Source organism: Argiope bruennichi, chromosome X1 (genome assembly GCF_947563725.1).
Source record: "Argiope bruennichi chromosome X1, qqArgBrue1.1, whole genome shotgun sequence".
NCBI lineage: Eukaryota > Metazoa > Arthropoda > Arachnida > Araneae > Araneidae > Argiope > Argiope bruennichi.
In genome coordinates, this window is record NC_079162.1 from 128,708,527 (window position 1) to 128,735,412 (window position 26,886).

Here is a 26,886-nt window from a genome sequence, read left to right on the forward strand (position 1 = left end):
CTTTAATATAACTAAACAGACTTATTTTGTATTTGATTCATGTAGTTCTACATTCTGCTTCAAATATTAGCATAGTTATAACTAAACTCGATATTAATTTTAGAGTTCAAAATGTGTGCGTAGTTTTATCTGCCTGAAGCTCGTTTTCTTTTTCTAACTGCGCAAGGTTAAGTTTTCCTTGTTCTATTTTTCCTCCCTCTAACGTCATTTGAAGCTAACATTTTTTTAAATTCGCTTCGAGCTTTCCTCTCTTCAATTACACTGGTAATTCAAGTCTGAATATTTCAAGCTCGTTTTTATACGTAAAGCTCTTAATTTTTCCTTTCACCCTGACTAATGCACCTATCGACAATACAACTTAGCTCTTGTACTAAGTGGACTGAATTTTTTCCCCCTTTTTAACATTTTAATACAATTTAAAGGAATATTGGAAAGATCTTATCTTGTTTCAAAATTCCTCTCATTTCATTTTCTCCTGACATAATGGTGATTATGATGCTCAGATTCTGTTTCTTTGTTGAGAACAGTTTATCCAAATGTACGAGATCAATTTCCTGTCTTTTGAAAGTCTTAAAATAGCGTCGAGCAGAAACTAAATGATATGGTGTCATTCCACCATGTTTACAAATCATGTATTTGTTCCATTCCCGGTCGAGCCCCCAAACACTGAGGGTTTTTTTTATATTTTGGCTAAATTAACGTCCCTTTCTTTTAACCAACACTAGGGCTATTTTGGAACGGACCTCGTAATTTTAAACCGCGGTTAGACGAAAGGATGACACTTGGGCTGGCAGCCCCTCTCACAACTTCCACACCACACCAGTGGGAGGACGTTTGGCCCCGACAAATTTAACATGTGCCAGACCCGCTTGCACGACGGTTCTTCGGTGGAATCGGGTTTCGAAGCTGAGACTTACCACCAAGCCACCGCAGCAACAAAAAAAAAAAAAAAGCAGCAAATCTTAACTTAAATAACGCAACATAACAAAGCGTTCAGCGAGAGCACGCTCCGAAAAGAGAGTCATAAAATAATAAGAGAAAAGAGAGTCAAATCAATATTCCGAAAAGAGAAGTCATACTTCTACGCTTTTCTCATCTCGATTACCTTCTCAGCTCTCTCGGCTTTTTATAATCTCCATGTCAAAGTGAAAACGCTTCCAGATCATATTTCGAAACTCGAGTCCTGATACAGTTATTGCTAAGATTCTAGAATATTCAATTTAGTCACCAAGTCGCGAGATGGTCACTAAGGCCAGGGGTCTTTGACTCGGTATCCATTATTTAGAAACCATTACAATATCTTTAAAACTCTTCCTTACCAGGAGACTTACTGCACAGGAAATCAATATTACAAATTCAATACAATATTTCTATGTCATAGTTAGGTTTGTCAATTTTATAATTAAAATTCTCTGGATTAAACAAGTTATTTTAAAACAGCTTGAACCTAGCTTCTTACAAAATATTTTCCAGTGCAATACGTGATTTTTTTTAAAAAATCAAATACATTTAGCTTGTCAAAATTCGCATCATGGTACAGGTAGAAAATAATGTACAAAACGCATTGAAGAGAAGTCTACATATGAATAGAAAATTTATAACTGATAATTAAAACTTCTGAAATTATTTTAGAATATTTCAAGTAATAAATGCAAAAAGAAACAGACAAAGCACTTGAAAATGAAAGTTTATTACATATAAAGGCTTAATAATGTTTGTAATAATAAATAATAGAAGCCTATAATTTACACAATCATATACAAAGTTGAGATTATTAAAGTTTACTTGAAAAGGAATTACGCATGACGCACATTAAATCTCCATGATTTTTTTTTCAATTTGAATCGCTGAAAGATGCTGCTAACACATTGACAACAGTGATTAAGAAGATGCCGATCACTGTCAAGTTATTCATTAGATCAGCTCTGGAATGATGTGAAGGTCTGTTAATGTCATACCGAGAGTTCAGAATCAGCATTACACCAACAATGATCTAAAAGACAAAAGATCAGACAATTTCATTCAACAATAATATAAAAAGCAGAAAAATTCGTTTACTTTTCATATTATTTTGCATCAATCATAAAAATACATATATGAATAATTTTTTTACATGAAGTTTTACAAAATAGAAGACCTTTTTAATTTTACACAAAGTTGAAAGATTATCATAAAAATACCACTGTACAAGGCGAAATATATTTACGATTAGTTTAATTTTTTTTTTTTTTTACATCATGTTTTACGAAATAAACATTTTTGAAATATTTAATTATCTGAAACAATTCAAAATAAATAAAAATGAACTGTAAAACTTCTTAAGCTTTTTTCTGCTATTATTTTTGAAACATTAAAGCTTTTTTTCTTTGCTCATTTTAAACATAAAACACATTTTCAATAAATTTATCATATTTTCTCAAAATTTCGTCTCTAATAGATAATCCATTGATCAACAACTGTAAAAATTGAATATTATCCCTCGACTTGCATAATAAGGTCTTTAATTCATTTACGTACTAAAAAAAACTTTGTTAAGAGGAAAAACAAATTTCAACAATCGGTATGGCGTTCATTAAGCAATTTATGATAACATCCGGTTTGAAATCCGCACTCATTCTTTCACATCAGATACACTGCATTTGGATGTTGACAATTTACACATACATCATCATGTTCTTATTTTCTTTTCGCAAGACAGAAACTTCGAACTAGGTCACAGATGAAAAGATAATTTACTTTTAAAGGTCTGAACAACTGTTGGAGAAACTTTTTTTTGCATTTAAAATATATTTATATATCACCGAATAATTAGATTGGTTACAGGAAAAGTTTGTAGGACAAAAAAAAAAAAAAAAAAAATCGAATTTATAAAAGAATTTTGGATTCTCATTACAAAATTAAATTCGCCTTCTGACGATTAAAATTAAATGATCTTATAAGTTAATTAATTATTAAAAGTTAGATACTCAAAAATTTTCCAAAAAATTTTAAAATTTGATTGAATACTATATTTTGACATTTTCAATCAATTATTTTTAATGCATATAAAAGAGGTTTTTTTCCCCCTTTCTTTCTATGAATATCGCTCAATTAGAAGTAATTGAATAAGCTATACAAAGAAGAAAATTAAACTTATTCAAATTCTGTGCAACGATATTTCCTAATTGCGTTTCTGTAACAATACTTTTTAAACAAAATCACACAACAAAAATTGTTAATAACTTAGAATTTTGTTCATGAATACAGCATTTTTAATTTGATGATTCATTACTTTAGTGATCTCATTTGAAGCTGTCCTTGGATCATAAGGATATAAACACCATTAAGGCTCTAAGAAATGGTGCTGAGATGAGGGAAGTCATATACTTAATCTCCGACCCACCCGAAGGCACACGGATAAACCTGAAACACCGGACTACAGCGACAACAACACTAGCGGGAACTGCGGTTGAGTCCTAAGGTCCATCACCGGCTACAGTACAACCCTTCCCTAAAGAAGTACGTTTCGTCATCAATGGTAGGTACCCGACCCCCTACCTTTTCGCATACCCACAGGCGTGGGAGAATCAACCACCATGCCGGAAGCTTCTCGTCCTCGATTACGAGGTGCCCCCCGGAGGAACTGTCACGAGGGAAGAGCAAAGTAATGTAGTTAGAACAGACAAGAAAAAGGATTAAAGGATTCCATTGAGGCAAATCCGATTGCTCTTATGTCACTTTTCAAAGGCAAATTTGATAAAGAGGGCGAAAAATAATGCCATGTCTCAGGCGTCCTTTACCCTCGCTACATATTTCCCACCACAGAACACCTCAGATGTAAGGATGAGAAGCTTCCGTCATAGAGGTTGGTTCTCGCCACCTGGGTGGTTAGAAAAATGAGGGGGGTGGGATGCCTCTTACGATGATGGGAAGTGCTTGCGTCGGGAAATGTACAGTGGCCGGCGAGGAGAGCAGAAATACAGAATGAAATAGTTTTTGATCAAGAATTTAATTTGCACAAACAGAAAACTCTTTTTCAAATAGGTCATTCATTGACAAAGAAATACCTTAGAGTAGTTCAGATTTTTTTAAAGTGTTGAGGAAGTTATTTTCTCAGAATAAGTGCAACTTTGCTTTGCTTTATACTGAATGAAAAAGTCTTACATGTACAAAAGCAAATAAATTGAACCATTTCAATGTATTTGAAAGAAAGAATAAATCAAGAAAAAGAATACTACATTGAAAGTAATTAATACAAAAATAAGAAAGGAAACGTCACGGTTTTTATTTTTTAATAATGACCTAAAAAAAGAGACGTCATCAAATAGAGTTTGTAAGAAAAAGTAATTCGGTTGATTTATTTACAGAAATTTTAACTAGAAATAAAATGAGTTATATTTATGTTATTTGATATATAAAACCTTCGAGAATTTACAAATGATTTTAATTGCTGTAAAGAGTTCAAATTATAACGTTCTTGATATTAAATTATATTTTTATCAATTCTTTATATTTGTCTTTTGAATCTTCGAACTTCATTTCGAATAATATCCGCAAAAACGTAATTCAGATGCATGCGTAATCTCTGTATACATCGTGTTTTCATTTCAAGTAACAAGGACGTGTTTATAAATGTGATGACAATACATGATTCCAATTATGAAACAGTTCAATGAATTGTAGGCTCTAAAATATCAATAAAAATATTGACCAAGGAAATGCACATTGCGTATGGGTCATGAGATTTCTCGTTTTAAGCAGGCTGAACGTTGTGGCCGGGTCACTAGATATTTCGTTTTCATGTTTCTTCGGCTAAATCGATGCATAACCAACCAGAGACAAATATTTAATACAGAAATCTAAGACATACGCCTGGGACAGCACATTTATGGGCAAACTTGTACGTTCTAAAATCATAATTTTGTTATTTATAAAATAATAACAGACGATACACGCAACACGAGAAAATTCGTGAACGGTTTTTAATGTCTTAAAACAAGATACTGCCGCAAATCGTGCCGAATACCATTGCACAAAGGAATATGCTTTACCAAATATCACATTCTAAAGCATTATTCAAGTGTGTGAAATAAATAGTTAAAATGTAAAAAATCTTATATAATAAATGCATGTATAAAACATATAATAATATTTAAGAATACTTTATGTAAATATAATACCAAACGCAAGCCATTCCTTGCCAAGCATGCTTCTAGAGGGTTCAGAAATGTGCAAGCCCTGGGAGTGCATTGAGCGCGCAGAGCGCCGAACGCAATGTGTTACATGCATCTGAAAATTCAATGATTATTGCGACTGTTGAAAGATAAATGATAAATGCTGCAAGACTAAAAGGATAATTTGCAAATATTTTAACAAGGAAAAAATTGAGTTTCAAAAGAATAATGTTTTACTTCCTTTTGAAATGTCTAGAACAAATTATTTCCTAAATGCTCACCATAATACGTTAAAAAAATCTATAAAGAAAAAAGTTCGAATCAAATATGGAACTTCAAATTTAAAGCACACTGTTTTTGAGGTTTAATAAGGCATCTCAAAGAAACTAAATTCTTATATAACCATATCTTCCTAGAAGAAACTGAAAAATCTTGTGCAAGCCGAAGTTTATTGTGCAAAATAATCAAAAATAAGTGTTTTTGGAAAAAGAAGCAAATATGAGAAACGTTTTCAAAAACAAGCCGCTTCATTGTTTTATGTCATTCACCTGCTAAACTGAACAATATAGAAAAATTATAGTTTTGTGGTTCAAAGATTTTACAACAGGACTGGGCGGATGTCATGAAACAATTTTTTTTTTTCTTTCGAAGTAGTTTTTAAGATGCCAATGAGGCGTACAATTTCTTTAGATATAAAAAGAAAAATGCAACCCTCTGATACACAATTTTCCTTTCAAACTAAATTCTATTTGGTTTAAATAATTTTTTCATTCTTAGATGCTTTTTACCTTTTCAGAGACCCATTCAATGCAATTTTTCTCATTATGTTACTTTTATTTTGTATCAAGAAAGATCCACTGATGCAGAAAAATTCGTTTTTAATAAAATCATTGTAAAACATTGATATCTCTAGTGTCCTCTTCAAGGATACTAGAGATATCCTTGAATATATTTTATATATAGATATCCTTACTTTATATGTGGATATCCCGTATCGTCTTCAAGGATATTGGCACAAATATAATTGGTCCTTGAAGAGGTTGAAGTAATATTCCAAATATAATCAATTGAATGCATGGCATCAGAAGATACAAGAGTAGTGTTTTCTGTTTCCTTAACATGCAGAACATGACAATAACTTTATATTTCTTCACTTTGTTTTAAATTTACGACTCTTTTTAAACACAGTCAAAATAGCACAATAGCCGAGAAAACCTACTTAGCAAAATAAGATTAAAGTACATTCTCATTATTTAAACTGAGGGTCAGTAAGCATTGCACTTAAGTTTGAAAATGCTAGAAATTCTGTATTGCGATTGAATGATACGAAAACAATAATTTGAGACATAATAGAAGCCATTAACCCGACTAAAAATAAAGCCAATCAGCAGTTTATGAACACTTATTAAATGAATCACTTTGCTTAATTAAAACCAACACAAAGAAAAATTCATCCTATATTGAGATAGTCTTATTTTGAAAGTGACACGCTTGCATGGTGGTTCAAGGGAATTGGGCCTCGCACTTAAAACCTTCCTATCCCAAAGCCGAGACCTCATCACCAGTTCACCACAGCACCGAGAAATTTCAAATCTACCATTAAAACTTGAATTGCTTTCGATACGAATTAGCAATAAAATATTTGAAACAACAATTATAAAACAAGTTTAGTTCTATTTTCGTTTACTTTAAAGCAACATTAGGGCTATTTGGGAACGGACCTCGTCATTTTGAACAGCGATCAGATGACGAGGATGACACCCGAGCTAGCACCCCCCCCCCTTCCTCCAAACTTCCACACCACTGGATTTAACGTGAACCAGACCCGGTTACCCGACGGTTTTTCGGTAGAATCGGGTCTCGAACCTGAAACCCTCCGGTTTCGAAGCCAAGATCTTACCACCATTCATCGTGGTCCTATTATTAAAAAAATCGAAACGCGCAAGTAGTTTATTAAAAGGGTTGCGATTAAGGTCAATAAATTGTTGAAGACAGTAAATTTTTGTCTGAATAGGATAAATGTTATTTTTTTAAAGATAGCAGTAGAAATGAATACGGCATTTTATAATAAAAAATATATTAAATATTATATTAAATACATATTATGGGTATATAGATAATATCTTAAATCTGAAAAAATATGTAATCATGCACTAGCCAAAAAAAAAAAAAAATCTGCATAGAGAGATATAGCAAATATTCAAGAATTAAGAAGGCATGTTAAAATGATATCAATATCATTTTTATTTATTATATCTCTTAAATAATTCATTCTTTTTTAGCTACAGTTTCGGAAATAGAACATCCAATTAAATTTTAAAATCAAAATTAAGAACATGCTTAATTATCACCTTATATGGATAGAAATAATAAATGCCGAAAATAAAAATTGTCATCTAATTAGGAGGTAAAAATCGAAGTTCAAGGCGTATAGGAATTTAATAATTAGAGAATAAATTTTTCGCTTTTTTCATCGCCTCATAAAACAACTAGCTTTTATTCAAGGCGGAATTTTCATTAATATTTTTACGTACTTTGAATATCTATTAATAAGTGTGTGTGTGTGTGTGTGTGTGCGCGCGCTATAAAGTAGGTTACCAAATTTGGGACAGATACTTTTGAGGGTAGCAATGTACAATTTGGTGCAATTTTCTTGAAATTTCATTTCATTAAAAATTAATCAAAACTTTGATATTTTTCCATAATAGCTCCCGAAAACTAATTGTTACAACACTTAAAAATTCAGAACATTCTCTTTTTAATAATACCAATTTAATTGTGCAAATTAGACAAGAATTTTAGCAATTCTACAAGAATTTGAACTAATATATTATATTATATAATTCTGATTTTTTTTTTGCGTAATTTCAATAATAGATTTCATTGTTGAACTTGAGGTCAATCCGTTTTCATTGTTCTGTCAAATATTTGATCACGAGGCTTTGGAAGCGAAGTTATAATACCAGAAGAGACCATCTGGTCAATTATATTTTTAGTAGCACTATGACATCATGGAACTCGACTCTGTTAAGATAGTTCATATACACAATAAAGCAGTGCCAGGTGGATTATTAAATAACATGGCTTTGACATTTATCTTATTAACACAATTAATAATTAACAATAATTTGATAATTTATTAACAGAATTTGATGCTTAAAAAATTATTTTCTTGGAGGAATCGCGAAATTTAAGTTATACATAAGAGGTTTGATTGAAAGTAAATAGAAAATATACCCGACGAAATTACTTGTTGACTAAGGCGGCTAGTAAAAATAATCAATAAAATTTAGGGGTGAAAAGGACAAAGATTTCACGCATTCAGATATTTGCAGTTAATTTCAATTTTATTGAACAGCTTCAATGTCCAGTAATTGGTTATCACTAATGATATATTACATTATTTCCCCGTCCCAAAACAGCGAGTCTATTGTTTAAGAAGTGAAAACTGCATATTGGAGGTAAAGAGTCGGTATTGCAAGACAACTCGCATGAGGCGGCTGAAATAAATCAGGGAAATATGTAGGACGGTAGCCAAAACAAATATAAACAGGGAAATGTAACGTGAAAAAAAAGCAGTCAACCCACACATTCAAAATCACGCCCGATCACATCACAAAAGTGAATAATAGATGACCTTACGAAGTATGGGCGTCAAGAATGGATGCTTGTAGATATCTAATCGACTCTTCCAACGTTATGCACTTTCTACCAGAAAAAAGAAGACACTGAAATAACGTGAAGCTGAGATCATTTTACAATAAATTTATTGATTCTTCGATTCGTTTGCCTTCTGTGAGAACAAAGATGGGATATTAACAGTTACAGTACTTTAATACTTAACATTATAATTCATCGTTGCATTTCGAAAATGCAACGGAAATTTAATTGTAACTGATGATGAAAATTATTTATAGTTGTCTAGACAGCACTTAGAAGCCAGATTTTTAGAAGTTCGAAAAAGTTAATAACACGTTCTTATGCAATGACGTATCTAATTCCTACATCTAATTAAAAAAAAATTTAATATTTAAGTCAATAATTAAATCCAATTAGCAATCATTTTTTAAAAATATTGCTTATTAGTATTTCAAGTGTCTTATGTTCTTATTTTTATTGAAATAATGATAAATGCCCTGAATAAGATACCTGAAGATAAGAAGGCTCATTTAATAGATCAAGTTTATAGTTTAGTTTTATTAATGTATTTTCAAGCAACACTAGGGTTATTTTGGGACGGACCTCGTCATTTTGAACCACGAGCAGATGACGAGGAAGACACCTGAGTTGACACCTCCCTCTCCAAGCTTCCACACCACACTAGAGGGAGGACGTTCTCACGACGGATTTAACGTGCACCATACCCGCTTACACAATGGGTCTTCGGCGGAAAGTGTCCTTGAACCTGAAACTCCCCGGTTCCGAGACCTTACCACCAGGCCACCGTGGCCCGCATAGATCAGGAGATTAAATGATAGAAAAAAAATCAATAGACGAGAAACCAGTAAAACTAATGAAAATAATAGAACACGTAAAGAGATTTTTCGTGTTCTACGAAGAAGTATCTTATGCAATATTTCCAGAACTAGTTAACATATTATTTCTGCTATTCATTGTCCGATTTTAAATTTTCGTTTGTCTTTTTGGCAGACTTATACACTATTCTATTACGGAGTTGAATGTAGATTTGTCAACAAATTATTTTTAAGTCAAATATTTAACAACATTTGCGAAATTTACAAGAAATATAGAAATTATGAACTATATTTAAAGATTAATAAATAAGCATTTCCGAGTGAATTATAATCTAAAAAAGAAAATCTTCTTGAATAACGAATCATAAAAAAGATTCACTCGTTTAAGAAAAATCGATACTTGCCCATTTCATTTTATGTGAACGGCAATACTTAAAAACTATCAAAATCAACAAAATAAAAACATTGAGAAACATGGTGACTTAAACAGAATAACTACCTAAATCAATTTTTCAGACTTTACAAAAGGAGGAAATTGAATTTTTCAGATATATAGGTTCACATATATATCGGGATTTCTTTTTACATTTAAATAAATATGCATGACAAATGAGAAAAAAATCCGCCATATTTGTTATTGGCGGCAGTCTTTTTCTTCGTCTTGTTAACTGAAAAATTGAGATAGATGATGTAGTTTGACATATGAAACATTTTTCAATTCAACCATGAAAAGGCTTCAAAATACACACAGTTAATATGATATCGTAGTCAAAGCATTTTCACCATTTATGGCACAAAAATGAACAGAAACTTCAAGTTTAAAAATATTCTTAAATATTTAAATTAATAATTTTTCCTTATTCGAAGATGTGAAATTGGATTTCCAAAATTGAATTTAAAATACTAAATCTTAAAAATGATGCGCGTTTTTATCAAAAATGTATGGGGTATATTCTTCTCAAACACTTAAGAACTTGGAACACTTTTTTAACAAATACACCTTTTACTATATCGACATCTGCTATGCAACACTTTTCTTATAACTAGAATGAATAATAAAATTTTGAATTAACCTATTCATTCAAGAAATTTAGGAAACATTTTCATTTTAATTTTATACGTTTTAAACGTCGAGTGTTTAGATCTTTCATTTTATTTCAAAAATGTGAACATAAACATAACTTTCTCATGAAAACTTGGCTTACCATCACATTTTCGAAATCATAAATAGGAAATATAGTAAGACAACCGAAAATTAAATGGAAATTTTGATTAATCACCTAGTTTTAGACTTCTCCAAATTCAAAAATCTTTATTTGTTTGATGGAACGCAGTTAATAAAAATCTCGACGAAATAAGTAAATTTGATATGTTATTCTAACATCAAAATGACAGATCGTGCAGTATTGAATTTTGCACCAATGAGTTAGTAATGGAAGTAGCATTTTTCTAAAATCCCTTATTTGCTGCGAAAACGACATTTCGTCTGAAAATCAATAATAAACACTGCCAGGAAAATAAGTCGATCTTTTTCCTGCATAAACCGACTGGTATCTCATTTTTATCATGACTCGTGTATCGTCTACAAATGTGAAAAATATCAGATCTTATCAAACTATCTTGGTCGAAACATAACTTCAGTAATCTAAAGAAAATTTCAACACTCAAAAAGCTGTTGACACGATTCAAGTTCGAGTAAAAGTTCTCTACTTTTATTTGAATATGAATTATTTCATTCAGAAAATCAATAAATTATCAGTTTTGAGATTCTTACCTTCTTCACGATTTTAGATTTTTTGTAAATATTTCAACAAAAATATGCTTAAAGTTTTATAAAAAGCTATCGGCTACTTAGAAAATAAATAATGAATCGTTGTATTTTCAATACTTGTATATAGCAGGAATTTCAGCAACACTAGTCACCTTGAAGCGAAACAATCATTTACACTCAAGCGAAACGACCAAAAGAAAAAAAACCATCGGAAAAAAAAAATATTGCGATGGGAAGTTTGTATCTGGTGTTGACAAAAAAAAAATCCAGTTTCTTTATCACTGGCTTATGTACAAAAAGTCATTTGATTTGCATGTAATTTAATGACAACATTTGCTATGCGAGAAGTGTACAGAAGTTTTTTCTTTTTATACGGCAATACGAGATACAGTTCTGAAACAGGTGTTGCTGACGGGTTTTTTTTATTAAAAAAACTACATTTAAAAGGCTATCAAGTTTCAGTAGAATCAACTTCCTTTCGAATTCTTTTCTTTTCTTTAGAATAATTACCTTGCAAGCCTGCCTTTTAGAATAGACTTGCATGCCATAATTTTAATATAATAGTAAAGCTATATCATTCTTTAAGCTTAAGTTCTTAAAAATTCCTTTGAAATTCGTCGTCTGCTGTTTCGAGTTAAACAAAAAGAAACCTTACAACTTTCCTACCATAATTATACTGCAAGACAGACGCCCGCTCCCCATGTGTCCTTGATTTCAGCTGGCTCACAATAACATTTCCCACCATATTTTTATTTCAAAAAGAAGAATACAACTGGTCTTTTATTGCTTTCAAATTCTATTATTTTAAGGCCTTCAAAATGAAGAGACTTCATTTGATAAGAGAAAAGGATGAGTAATATAAATAAAAAGAAATTAATAAAACGTAAAACATTTTTTTTATGTCATGGAATTTCTCAGTTTCATTAAAAATAAAAGTAATTTGTCTTTATTTAAATTGAATCATTAAATGAATAATATTTAGTGTATATTAATCTTATGTAATAATAATACATTGTCAGAAATTCGATAATGATAATGAAAGTAATGCAAGCAATATTCAGTTTAGTTCTTTTTGTCCAAACACTTTTTTTTTTTACATTTCACTAGTTACATTAACTAGTAGACTGTTTTAAAGACAAACGAAAAGATGCATCATTTCTGTTCATTTTTCCCAGGATTAAGAATATGTTTTCTAAAATAATATATAATTTTTCATCGTTTTTTAATAAAACAAAATTTGTACCAATTGTATTTTCTAAAATTTCAACCTTGATTTTTATTATATAAAAAGGAAGAAATAAGGGTTTCAAATGGATTGTTTTTTGCTTGTTTGTATTGTTAAACTACAACCAAATATGCTAAACTGAATATAGAAATAGTTTGCCAAGTTCTGTATTTACTTTCATATATCCTTTGCAAATGCTTTTTTTATTAGTACAGTGAGCTCGATTACAAAATTTAATTGCACGTTTTTGTTATCCAGAGAGCTTTATGTCGCAAAAATATATCTAGTTTCAAAATCAGATAATCGCATTATTAATGTTTTTGAAATTAGTAATGGCAGATGAGTTTTGTTTAGTTTAGTTGGATTAACGTCCCGTTTTAAAAGCAACACTAGGGCTATTTTGGGACAAACCTCGTCATTTTGAACTATGGTCAGATGACGATGACGACACCTGAACTGGCATTCCCTCTCTCCAAACTTCCACACCACACAACGGGAAGACGTTTGGCCCTAACGAATTTAACGTGCATCGGTTCTTCGGCGGAATCGGGTCTCGAATCTGAAACCCTCCGGTTCCGAAGCCGAGACCTTACCACCAGGACAACGCGACTTTAAAGACAGATGAGATACGACACGGAAGTATAGAAAAGATTAAAGAAAAGAAAAAGATTCAAACGGAAGACGATCATGGGGGAAGACCTTGTTATGGGCTCTCATTCGAATGTTAAAATAAAATTATTAATTCAATCTATTCGAGAACTCAAATTTTCATTCGGTACATATGATTAAAAGATGACAAATAAAATTAAAAAAAAGAGACATGTGCTTCACAGTGCTACCTTTCTACATTGTTATATACAATCATATCTAATCACAAATATGCAAGTTTTGTTAAAAATTATTTTGTTTATATTTTAAAATAATCCTTTTTTTTTCAACCATTTATAAATACATACCGACTATTCCATTGGTCAAAAGATACGAATTTATATATATGTGTGTGAATAAAAAAGTAATATTTAAGTATTATGTATGTAATATATACGTATATGATTCATTTTAGAATTACGCGATGAAAGTAAATATGTAAAAAATAAGATATATTGATTCATGTTTATTCGAAATTACAAAATTAGCTTTAAGAAGACTCAGAAATAGTTGATTTCGTTTTTGGTCAAAAGAAATAATTACTGTTATTTAAGCGAAGTACTATTATTTAAGCGAATGTGCACTTTATTAATCTGTTAAATTATTTATCATTCTTTTCCTTAATAATGATCCGTTATTTAAACTACAGTTGGTTTTTACCCTTAAAGTTTAGGGGTTATAAATGTAATCCTTAAATGATTTCGTGCATAAAGAGGTGGTCTTTATGGTAAATTCAGTAATCTGTTTTTCTAATATGTGCATAAAGAATGGTCTTGATTTACGAATTAGAAAAAACAGATTACTGAATTTTATTGGAACTTTGTATTAAATATTTCAAATGTTTATTATTTCATAATGTTTGACTAACAAAATTTCGACAAAAAGAAATCTGACTTTAAAAAGTTTGCGATGCTGAAAAAGTTTTCAAACGATGCATTTATTCCATAACGTATCATTGGGAGAGAGAAGTATGCTCCCAGACTGACGTCATTAATGCTTTCGCTTTCCGTGAGCCTAACCTTACCACTCTCAAGTAACCTTGGTTTAACCCACTGCAGCAGATTTAAAGCGCCCACAGGATGTGGCGGGTTTTTAAAGGAACCGGGCTTTGACACAGTATGTTAAAATGACACGTTTACGGTAAAAACTCTATAAATCTGGATTTGTCAAAAATAAATTTACTGTAGAATGAGCCACAAATCTGACTACTCTATTTGCAAACGACGAATTAGCTCATTTCGCTAAGTGAGGTTCAAAGGGTTGGGGTGAAGTATCGAAACTGTCATGTTCTTTATCCAAAATGAATTGTCCATCAAGGGGCGAACAACCTATCAACATTTTAAATACGTTAAGGTTAACCGAATTGAGGGTGATTTTTACCTTAACCACTGACCATGGTGTATTTTCTTTTCACTGTTGTATTTTTTGTTTCAAGTCCTTTCTTTGGCCAAAGTTCGACTTGTCAGTATGGCACCGAAGAAGGATCTATAAATCACGTGATCAAAAAGTCAATTTTTGATTTTTAATTAGTAATAGCGCTGTAAAGTTGCCTTTTGGAATAGATAAAATAAATTATAAATAAGAAAAATATTGGAGTAGATCTTGGTGTCGCAAGGACGTTAAAGTTTTATAAAAAACACACTTTTTTCGACTTTTTAAGGATTTTTGCGTGCCTCGATTCGAAACAAAAAGCTTTAAATAGGCATTATCATATAAATGAAAGTATAAAAACAGTTTTATTATTGCACTGGCAAGGCACTGAAACGTCTCCCGAGCGGTTGTTATTGAGGTAAGGTGGAGATTTGTCTGCGTCCGGTGACAAGGACATAGCTGGTTTCAAATCAGTAGCTTTGTCGAATTCAGTTGAGTTGGCGTCTCCGCTCCTTCTATTATGTAACTGATTTGTTAGTTTTGTGCTCAGTCTAAATTAGTTAAGACCAGACAAATATCGGAATGTTCTATTCTTGGGAAATTTAGTGATTTGGTTGAAGTTGAACTCACTATATAGGAATCTAGTGCTACTGTTATATTAGAAGTAACCTCAAAATTGCTTCAGAGAAGGATCCTTCTATAAGCGAAATATGTGGCACTTTAGTTCCCATAATAGAACAAATATTGCCAACAGCTTCTATCCCCATTGCTTCTAGCAAAAGGATTTCACAAATGGCAAAAGCTTATGCTAAATATAGGAATTTATTAAAGTCTGAAAGTAGAAAATCTTCAGATCAATTTGATTCCACCCTCATAGAATTTAGAGAAGAATCTAGACATTTATTTGATAGTGCTGCCTTATATAAAAGAAAAAAAAGTGAGAGTTAGGGAATGAAAGGTTCTAAAAGAACAACGCTCTAACAGGAAAATGGTTATAGGTAATATTGATATAGCTACAACACATGCGCTTTGAGGAAGAAAGAAGCAAGAAAGAGTAAAGAACTAATGAGAATAGTTGAGTTTAATCAAAAACAGACAAAAATACTAGTGCATCAGAAACAATTGCTGGCGAGAATGACAGCACTGAAGAACAACAGTGTTCTTTACAAAAAGAGGCAAACCAACCAAATCCATAAAATAGGCCAAAAGAGATAACTACCAGGTGCCTGTGTGGTTTAATATTAAGTTACCTTTCATGTACTTATGGTTCCAAACATTTTTTTAACCTTCTCATATTCACACTATCTCTCTGACAAACTCAAAAACGATATAGATCAGATTCTTCAAGTAAATTGGTACTTTGTTGCTCCAGAAATTCCAAAGAGAACTTGGTTTACGACGTGTTTTAAAAGCAAGAACAGAAAGTAAAGACAAAGAAGTTTAAAGTTCCAAAATAAACTTCGATGCAAAGCTGTATTACATCGACATGATCTCGTGGCTTGAAAAGGACATAACTGACAGCCCCCCCCCCTGCTAAAACATGTTCCAGTGACTCTCTCAAAGACTTTGATTTGAAGCTGAACCAAATAGTATAGGGGACTCGGTTATCGACTTTCCGAGGCTTCCTTGTCACATGCAAGCAGTGGAAAGAGCTGTTAAACTGGTGGCCGAATCGGCTCAAAATATCTGTGGTTCAATCGCAAGAGAAGGATACATATGAGCAAAAATTGACTCGCGTGTGAATATGCCAAAATTTAATTAGAAAAACAGTTTAATGTGACAATGAAGTAAAAACAAAAATTTTGGAGCTGTAATATTTGTAATCATTAAGGATATAGAAGCAAGAAACGCAAAATTTGACAAAAATATTTTTTATTATTATACTTAGTAATTAATAATTTTTTCCAGTTTTTATGCTTATATATGCATTTAAAATCATCTTTTGTAACATTATATGAACAAAAAAATTCATAAAAATATTTTATCAAAGTTTATGATATTTCAAATTTTAATCTTTTTGTAGCACCTTGAGATATTGTTGTATTGCAACCAGAATTTTTTTTAATTCTTTTTAAACCTAAAGGCTAACTTTTCTCTACTATTACCAAACTGAAATTTAAGAAAAAAATTTTAATGCCCTTTTTGAAAATTTCAATTTCCTACAAATTTCAAGCTCTTTGCGGCACCAAGATAATGTAATGTTGCACCTAAATTTTTTTTTTAAAAAATTTGAATTTAAAAGGCAACTTTTCCGCACTATTACCAAACTAAAATCTAAAAAAAAAAAAAAAAAAAAAAAAAAAAAAAAAAAAAAATGTCATTTTCGTTCTACCCTATTGTGCACTATGGTGAGAACACAGACTCAGATGGCCAAGAAACTGGATGCCTCTTGAAGTCGAAGAACTCAAAAATTACAATCATCAAATCTTCTATTAGGGACATTTTGTCAAATCTTTTGTATTTAGCTCTCTCCCAATGTACAAAATTAACACTCATTTAATGTATTTCATGCATTTTTAATGTTTTACAACTTAATATGTAATGTGAAATGTAATGTTTTGTTTTACTACACTTTTTCTGTACCAATATGCGTTTTCTCCAGACGGTTCTTTATGATTTGCAAGGGTTCAATGTCATCAAGTGTAGTTTGTTCCTTCGTGCTAGGTGGGGTTACTCTTCGGTGGCCCCATAAAGTTTCCCGCATAGCTTTTGACTAGGTCAGGGCATTGTCCAGTATGTATCTAAAATGAGCTATTGAAGATGGCTTCAGATTTTATCGTTAAGAATTCGTGAATTCAACTCCTGGGTTGAAAATTACCTGTAAAGCTAAGGAGACGCATATACAAGCGATGTGGATGAAAAATATGGCACTTTTGTCTTGATTGTATTTCAGGAGCAATTTCAGTTGCGAAGCATTGGCTGTCAGCAACGCAATATCCATCATCCCCTGGGCCACCGTTTTTTTCGTTGAATAAATATTGCCATCTAAAGGCTTCCTCACCTTTTTCGGAGGCTACAAGAAGAAATGCAAAATTAGAATAAAAATAGTCTCAATGAAAATATAATTGGCAGGCATAGACAGGAGAAATAAAAAGTAGAGAGTTAAAACATTGTAATTATGCTAGCATTATTCATTATGCACTCAACAAAAATGAACAATTGTTGAAATAATTGTTAAATTTTATGCATTTGTTTAAAAAGGTACTTTCATACTTTCTAATAACCCTAACATTTTTTTGAAATTATGAATTTTAGTCTTCAAAAATTTTGCCAAGTTTCTGAGATAGTTAGATGATTAATTTCTATTTCTACTAAACTACTTCATAAAATGTCCTGAATAGAAATAGACAAATTTGGGGCAACATCTCGATGTCAACATCAACATTACCTGAAAAATTGAATTCATTAAAAATGGTCAAACTGTTTTTTCTTGTATACTACTAGACTGACCTTTTACTGTAACTAATCGGATTAAATTTTTATTTTAATACAATCAAAATTATTTTGCCATTTTGAAAAGAAGGATATTCACTAAGGGGCAAGATAATTCTGGTATAAGTTCAATTCCTTTTTATGTATAGAAAATATAAAGACAGTACATTAATTAAACATTGTAAAGCCCTTTTTCTAAAATATTGTGTGATGAAAAGGTTATTACATTAAAAACTAATCCTTTGTAAATTAATATAACTAAAAATTGGTATTTTTATTTGTCAAATATTTGACAAAAAATACCTCCTAAGCTAAGCATCCCTCAAGCCACTATGTGTAGCAATATAGAATGCAAAATATTTTCTTAGAACCTTTCATCTACTTTAGAAAACTAAGAAGCTCGATTCTTCTGAAGGATTCAAACTTCAGTTTCTTCGTACGAACTCCATTGGTTTTTTCTGAACTTGCATACACATCAAGAGCGAGATTGTTAAAGTAAAGGTTTTATGCTTTTCAGTATGACATCGCTTAAGTAATTGACACAACGCAATTAAAAATAAGTTGCGTGTTAACACATTACGCGCGGCGCTCTGCACGCTCCCAGGGCCTGCACATTTTTGAGCGTTCTACAAGCATGCTTGGCAAGCAATAGGATGCATATATGCACATCTTTAATTTGCATTTGGTATTATATTTACATAAATTATTCTTAAATATTACTATATATTTTATACATGTATTTATGATATAAGATTTTTTACATTTTAACTAATATTTATTTCACATTGAATAATGCTTTAGAGTGTGATATTTGTTAAAACATATTCCCTGATGCAATGGTGTTCAGCATGATTTGCACAAGTATCTTGTTTTAAGACATTAAGGACTACTCATGAATTTTCCCTTGTTACACCTTCCATCTGTTATTGCCTCATAAATAACAAAGTTATGATGATTTTAGAACGTACAAGTTTGCCCAAAAACGTACTGTCTCAGATCTATGTCTTAGATTTCTTTGTGTCCTTAATGTGTTAAATATGTGCCTCTGGTTGGTTATGCATCGATTTAGCGGGGTAAAACATGAAAACGAGATATCTCGTGACACGGAGGCAACGTTTCGGCCTGCTGAAAACGAGAAATCCCGTGACCCGTATACAATGTGTTAATATAAAAAAAAAACAATTGGGGCAAAGTGATGAGACGTTAACTTACCCCTTCATTCTACCCCAATCTGAAACGTTAAAAAACCCGGATTTCAGTGGTAGGATTAGCAAGAATAAGATATCAAGAAATACTGAGCTTGAAAAACGTACTGTTTAAGGTAGTCTATTATAGCAAATATTTTTCCTGCTAATTCATGCGATCTAACGTTGTAGAGGTTAAAAATTTCAACACGATAGAAGAAATACATGAGCATCACCAAGCGAACAAGGAAATGTAGCTGTGTTCAATTTTAGTTTCAATATTGGGAAGAGCTAACAGAATCCGTAAGGCATACTTTTTGCGTAATATGAATGTAAACTAAATCATCCTTTATTTTGCCCTGGTCTTCCCTACTGCATCTAACATGTTCAGTGTTACGAGCATCCCTATGGAAATTTATATACTGTAGGCCAGATATACTACCATTGAATATCATAGTAAATATTTAATCAAACATTTTTCAACAACAAGTTTTATATCTCGATGCTCTGAGGGCGTATAAATTTATACGCGAGTGTCATGCTGATCGGATTTATAGATTTCTACTGTTCTCATTTTCAACTGTTTCACTATAGTAGGGAATTTCCAATTGCGTCACTCGTCGTCATTATCCGAATCGCTAGTATAAATACATTCAAAAAATAACCGATATCACTTTCTATATCCAATTCCGCGTGCAAAGAGTCAAAACCACTTTCTTCATCGTCATTTTTAATGTCACAGTACATTTCTTTCACTAACCTTGCCATTTTAGATTATATTATTTAAAAAAATATTTTAAGCAGTGTAAAGTGCTTACACTTAAAAGCAATTAGAAAAATATTGTTTCGAAATCTACGCATCTCTGAAGTTTGTCGACTTAGTATAAGATAAGATCAATATGGTTTTTCGCTGTGGTTACCGAAAATACAGACTGGAACCAGTAAAAAAACGCTTTGGTGACTGTCAGTAAACATACAATCGTGAGTGGTTAAGAAAGGAACAAAAAGAACATTTACAATCAAAATTTTGCTCAAAATTTCATATGCTGAAGTGAATTTAATTATCTTCTCAACTTAATCCTTTGCAGTACTTTATCGAGGAACTCGAAGTTCTGAATCAAAAGTGAATATTGCAATTGTACACATCAAAAGACAAGAATGGGTTTGAAGAGATTTTTTGATAAAGCTTTGTTTGGCTTTCAAGCAATATGGCATGAAGTAAATAAGGTAGGCTACTTCACGAATAGTCGCAAACATTTTTTGCCACATTTTTTCCACCCCATATTGTATTCATTTTCAATTGATTTATTAAATTAACTGGGTAGGAATTAATTAGGATTTTGAACCATAATCAGATAACGAGATCGATACCTGATATATCAATCTTCTTCCTGCCAGCTCTCTATGGGGTAACTTCAGTAGAACCCAAAAATTTCAAAGTGAACCTGGTTCGCATAACGGCAAAATTTATTGACTGTTTCAAACTTTTTACAGTCGCTTTTCTGAATTGGCAGACAATCGTATACGGATGCTATTGCATTGTCAACAAATCTGAACACATACTGCTATTGAATTTCTTTGCTTAGAGCATTAAATTCCAATCAAAATGATTGAATATCCATGAAAAATTCGATATTCGGATTATTTAACACAGAACATCTCTGCACCACGTTAAATAAGACCACATAATAATACGAAACGGCAAAAGATTGATTAATGATTAATTCATTCGCTGCCATGGTTTTTCCATCAGTGATTCGAATCATCCAATTAGATGGTCCGTTCTTTTCCATCTTCCAAGTGTGATAGAGAAGAGGCCTTCTAATTAAATACTAAGTATGAATCACAGACAAGTCATGTCACATCCAAGGTGTTAAACATTTGTAAAGCCGCAAAACTTTTACACTTTGAATTTCATCATCCATAAAAACTTAAGAACTGCTCCCGAAATTTAAAATCGCTGTGATTTTCTGAGTGTAAGCCATTATTTTAGCATCCCTTTAGCTCAAACATTCTTTGAAATGAAAAAGCATTTCACTTTCACAATAAACTTTAACCCATTCACTGCCATTTTAAAAATAATTTGGCCGAATAAGTTATATAGATACACAAAAAGCTGTAATAGTATAATTATAAAAAATTATGTTTTGGTTTGAAAATATTTGATATTTTTTGATAAAGTGTATCGTTATAAAAAATGATCCATAAAACCATTTCAATAAAAAAAAGTCCGAGTAAGTAACAGATCGTTATTATAACCTCTAAATGACATATTTATCTACGGTATGTCATTATAATATAAAAACGGAACCAAAAATATAATGCTTCAAATATGGCCATTCGGAACTGTTCAACGTACAGACGAATTCCAAATGTGTTCACTTGTTATAAAGAAACAAAGCACATAATACACGCTATGTTACACACAATATTTATCGATATATATACAGAATGAAAATAAACTGAGAGGGTATCAAATATATTTTTGGCACCGAGTGGTATGCATCATTTTATATACAGAATGAAAATAAACTGTCAAGGGGGAGGTATCAAATATCTTTTTGGCATCGAGTGGTGTGCATAAAGTTCCAAAATTCCCAAATGGGGATCGTGGCAGTTAAAAAAAAAAAAATACCCGGTGGCTGTATAACATTCAAAATCTTATTTTGATCTCTGAAATGATGATTTTTTACAATATTTATTCCGCTTTATACTTAAACAACCCGTGTCTGGTGATTGTGATGAATAATTCGATCATTTTCAGGAATGAAAATATGTATTCATTCCCTTTAAGCTCTTTTTCTTAAAATGTTTGAAATTGAATGTCTTCATTTCCGCGAAATGAATGCGACAGTGGAGTCACTTTTTATTCTGACAGCTTTGCATGTAAATAGAAGCCCGATGGCATACAGAATTATTTGGATATAAAAATGGCTAGTGGAAGGGCTATTATCGTTTATCTGGTTCTTTAAACGTATTCTTTTAAAGACTCTTTCGGAAATACCTCATGTTTGGAAATCTGACTCATTCGAGCCAATGGGCAGGAAATGAAACGCTTATCCGAACAACATTCGGAAATGACACATCGCATCCGAAGGCTGAAATATCAATTGGTTCCGTATTACAGAGTGCTTTGAAAATGAAACTTCATTTTAATTTCCTGTTTTTAAATGAAATCATATTCTGATTAATACCAATGCTAATGAGTCATTAGGTTGCAGATACTGAGAAAATTTTAAATGAAATGACAAATTTTTCATTCTCAATTCGCAGCAGGTATCGACATATTTCGCGTTTCCAAGTTAAAAGCTGATTTCGAAATTTTAATTCTATGAGAATGGTAGGTTTATCATTAAAACATCACATAGAAATATAAATTTCTTTTTTTTTTTTTTTTGGTTAAAGGATCTTCTAAACAAAATTATTTTTATAGCAAGAAGAAGGTTTATTTCATTTTTAAGATTTTGTACCTATAAATATTGCAGAAGAAGGCTTAAGAAAAGTTATGTTTCATGATGGAAAAACTATTCTTAATCTTAAGAAAATTGAAAATCTTATTTCTCGACTAAAATTCCGAAATATTCATCGGACGATGAAGCTCCGTTCTAAAATATTTTTTACTTTAACCCTCAATGTAATATTCATGACTTTTAGCCAAAATTCTAATAGTTATATATATGTATAAGGAAAAGTTAATCTAATTTCAAATGATGGCAGACTTGAAACATGTGTTAACCCTTTATAGTTCTCTGGTATATATATTCTTACAACCTATAAAATATTTTTTATGAGAGCTCAAATAAGTATTTTAAAATAATAATTAGGGTAATCAGATGCTTAAAAGTCGATTGAACTACCTTAATGGCTCTGAAATATATTAAGCCTAAATATCATTTAAACTCAAAAGTGGTAAATATGCTTACCACTGCCCGTTCGCGATGTAAGGAATTTCTTAGTGACATTAGGTTTCAGCGTTTGTCATTAAATTTTAACTCCTGAAAAATTTTTCAGACATGAAACATGTGTTCATGTCTGAGATATTCTTATACTTATCATTATTTATTATTGAATTTATTTAATTTAAATTCAACATTCATTTTCAAACATGAACAAAAATTGTTGATGCGGTTGGAAATTCTCAAAATTCGGAATCTTCCTGTTAATGATTTATGCATATTTTGACTTCAGTTTTGATGTATTGATTATTTGAATACTGTAGTTTATAACATTTTAGTTTATTTCTTAAAGAAAAACGTGTCTAAGATATGATTAATAAAATTGCATCAGATTGGAACAGTTTTATTTTTATGAGATCTGCCCAGCAGCCTAATAAATGCAAAACGAGCTTCACACTTTAATATAACATTACTGAATTTGAATTTCATGATTTATAACTAAAAAAAAACTATATAAAGATGTTTTAAATTATCTGTAATAGAGTGGTCAGTATGCTTACTAATGAACAGTCGATGATATTTTTACCCTTAACGCTCAATGATAAGTATGCTTACTACTTTCAGTTTTCCCTAAACGATCTTTGTTAAGTATATTCATCAATCCTCATTTCATAAATTAAAAGGAAAATCAGCGAACTTTTGATGGTTTAGTATTTACATCATCAGTTTATCATGATATTACCCTAAAAATTTTATTTGTCAATGCCCTGGAATTATGCCCTATAAAGGGTTAATCTGTTTAGTCTCGTTATCAAAAAAATATATAAAATGCAGTTGATTTTCGATGCATGACTTTTCCCAAGAAATATACTTCACTTTGTAAGAATTGTCTATGAGAATATGTTCGTAAAAAAAATCCCTCGAGTTAATTTTTGTTAGGGTATATGTCCCATGCATATTTAAAAAATGTTAATTCAAAACTTTAATCTTGATGAATATAATCAAAAATGAAACCTACCTCCTGCATTCCGTTTTGACTACTGCATCTCAAAGTTTAATGCAAGTAATTTTTTTATTTTGTAATAACGCTCAGAAATACAGTCATTTATTAAAAGTAATGTAGCTAATTAATGATTCGAAGAAAGGTAAAATATCTTCACTCAGAATTTAAATTCAAGTTCGATTTCACATTTTCATAACAAATAGTAGTTGATTCTCTTAGAGTGGTTCTCAAATCATTCATTTACTTGAGCAGCCTCCGATTATCCAAAATTGGGGAGGTGAAAGACCAAAATAATTTTGCTTAAACAAAATATTGCCAAAAATGCAAAAGTTGCTTCTGAGCAATTTTGAATAGAACAAATATCAAAATACGATTTATGTAATTTATCCATTCGATCCATTATTTCAGACTTTCAATTTAAAAACTTAATGAAATTACGTTAGAAAGAAGTCTCATTTTTTTTATTCGATAAAAGCAGGAAAAAAATGGCCTAACAAATATTCATTAGGAATGGAAAATATATTTGTTTTCGACTCAAAATGTGCTTCAGAGCTTCAAACACTTCCGGTATTCTAAATAAAAGCTAATTTTAAACACCTCTGCTGCCTTGGAAGACAGGAAAAGAAGCGATATGTTGATAATCTGTCCTTAAAAATAGTCTTTCCGATAAACGAATATTTCGCTGGCTCTCAAGGGATGAAGGACCGTAATAGCAAGAATTTGCTTAAAGTTTTTTCCCCTGCAGAAGCTTCAATACAAAAAGATACACGGTAGTTCTCCGGGGAAATCTAATTTCTAACCTGAAAGAAAGCCAAAGGCTGGACTATCGCCAAGTCACTATGGCCTCAAATTATAGATTGATTAAAGATTGAAAGCAATCTACTAGATACTTCCAAAATTAACTTAGAATCATTCAGACTGAATTCTGTACTACTTTTAATCATGGATCAAGGTTGTATTTAAATTCTATTTAGACTAAAAATGTTTTTTTTGTTTAGTGCCAATAGTTATTAAATGGATCAAACTGAACGAAAAGAATGGCGACAAATTTCGAATATTAAAAATGGAATAACACTGAACACTATATTTTATTCCTTTGGTCATTACTTGAAGAATTTTTTTTTTCCTCCTTCAAATTAAGAACTACTTTCAGATGCCCATTGAGGCACATGAATCACACTTGATCTATTAACTAACATTTCATGAATAAGAGTTTCGCTTTCTCTTTGTTGCTTTCGTTTTGCCGATTTTGATGCTATGTGACTATTTAATGGGATATTCTTTTTTTGTGCGTTAAACAAATTTCCTATAACACTTCTTCCTTGCGGCATTTTTTTCAGAAAATAAATGTTTCGCCTTTCATTCATTCAAATCCATAGCAATGGCTTCCACTCGATATAATTTTTCGCTCTGTCACAAGTTTAGTTATATTAACGTTCCTTTTTAAAGCAACACTAGGGCTATTTTGGCACGGACCTCGTCATTTTGAATCGCAGTCAGATAATGAGGACGACACCTGAATTGGCATCCCCTCACCAAGCTTCCACACCACACCAGTGGGAGGACTTTTGACCTCGACGGATTTAACGGGCACCAGACCCGCTTACACGACGGTTCTTCAATGGAATCGGTTCTCGAACTTGAAACCCTCTGGTTCTGAAGCCCAGAGCTCACCATCAGGCCACCGCGGTCTCCTTGTTCTGTCACAAATTTGAATTCAATGCCAAACACCATTAGGTATTTATTTACAATGTGTATCTACTTCTAAGGACAGTTTTAAATTTCAAAACGAACTATTGAGTTATTTATTGGCATTGCCAAAAAAATCATTCGCATATTATATAGGAATTTCAAAAAATGACAGTTTTTACCTTTGAAATTTGCCAAAATTAAACATTTCATATTCTTCCAAACTCAAAAACTACTGCGATCTTAATTGTAAATAATAATGGCAGGGAACTCTTAAAAATTTTTGCACTTTTAAATCAACTTCTGTAATTTATTTAAATTAATTAATTTATATTTTATTAATTCTGCAAACGAAGAAACAGCAGCACCGTCAAGTAGAAAATCACCCAATGTATCCAAAAGTCTGCAGTGACGTCCAATGAGAAACAACAAAATCGATTGCCCAGCAAAGACGCTATGTATAACGTATCTGTTTTAGAAAAAGACACATTCTTCTCATTTTAGAATGACAATTTTATATGAATTCTTTGAGTGGTTCTGATAGTGAGCTTCGATGAATTATTTGAACATTCTAAGTTAGAAATCGACATGAAAGATTATATAGATATCTCGTTAAGCTTCTATAGAGAGTACAAACCTCTCCAAATTTTCATTTTCATCCCCAATTACCAATTGAATGCTCGTTGTACTTAAAATATATTCGTTCTTCAGATTACAAAAACGACGTTGCAACGTTTTGGAGATTAAAAATTCTGAAACAACTTTAGTGAAATTTTATATCTATCTTTAACACTTTTTTTTACATTTTTTAGCAAATGTATGTCATATCTTTAAATTTTAAATGTTCTGTTTCCCAGAGAATATGCAACACCTAATAAAAAGCATCCGCTGGCATTACAAAACTTGTATCGCAAATATACATTTACAAGTCATAAGATCCGTTAATATTACATTTTGACTCAAAACATTTTGACTATGTTGTGCAAGATTTAAAAGAAAAAAATATACCTTCTCGCTCAAAAAATTGCCCATGAATGTG

At 31.4% G+C, this 26,886-nt stretch overlaps 1 protein-coding gene across 1 annotated transcript in view; it reads right to left on the bottom strand.

The window, feature by feature from the left end:
• Window positions 1-1,674: 1,674 nt before the first annotated feature.
• Window positions 1,675-26,886, bottom strand: part of LOC129958576 (ninjurin-1-like) — a 29,299-nt gene continuing 4,087 nt past the window's right edge. The window contains exons 2-3 of the mRNA XM_056071146.1: window positions 17,462-17,656; window positions 1,675-1,993 (exon numbers count right to left, since the gene is read on the bottom strand). Coding sequence (XP_055927121.1) covers window positions 1,835-1,993; window positions 17,462-17,656 — 354 coding nt within the window. The 3' untranslated portion in view covers window positions 1,675-1,834. The remainder of the gene's footprint in view (window positions 1,994-17,461; window positions 17,657-26,886) is intronic.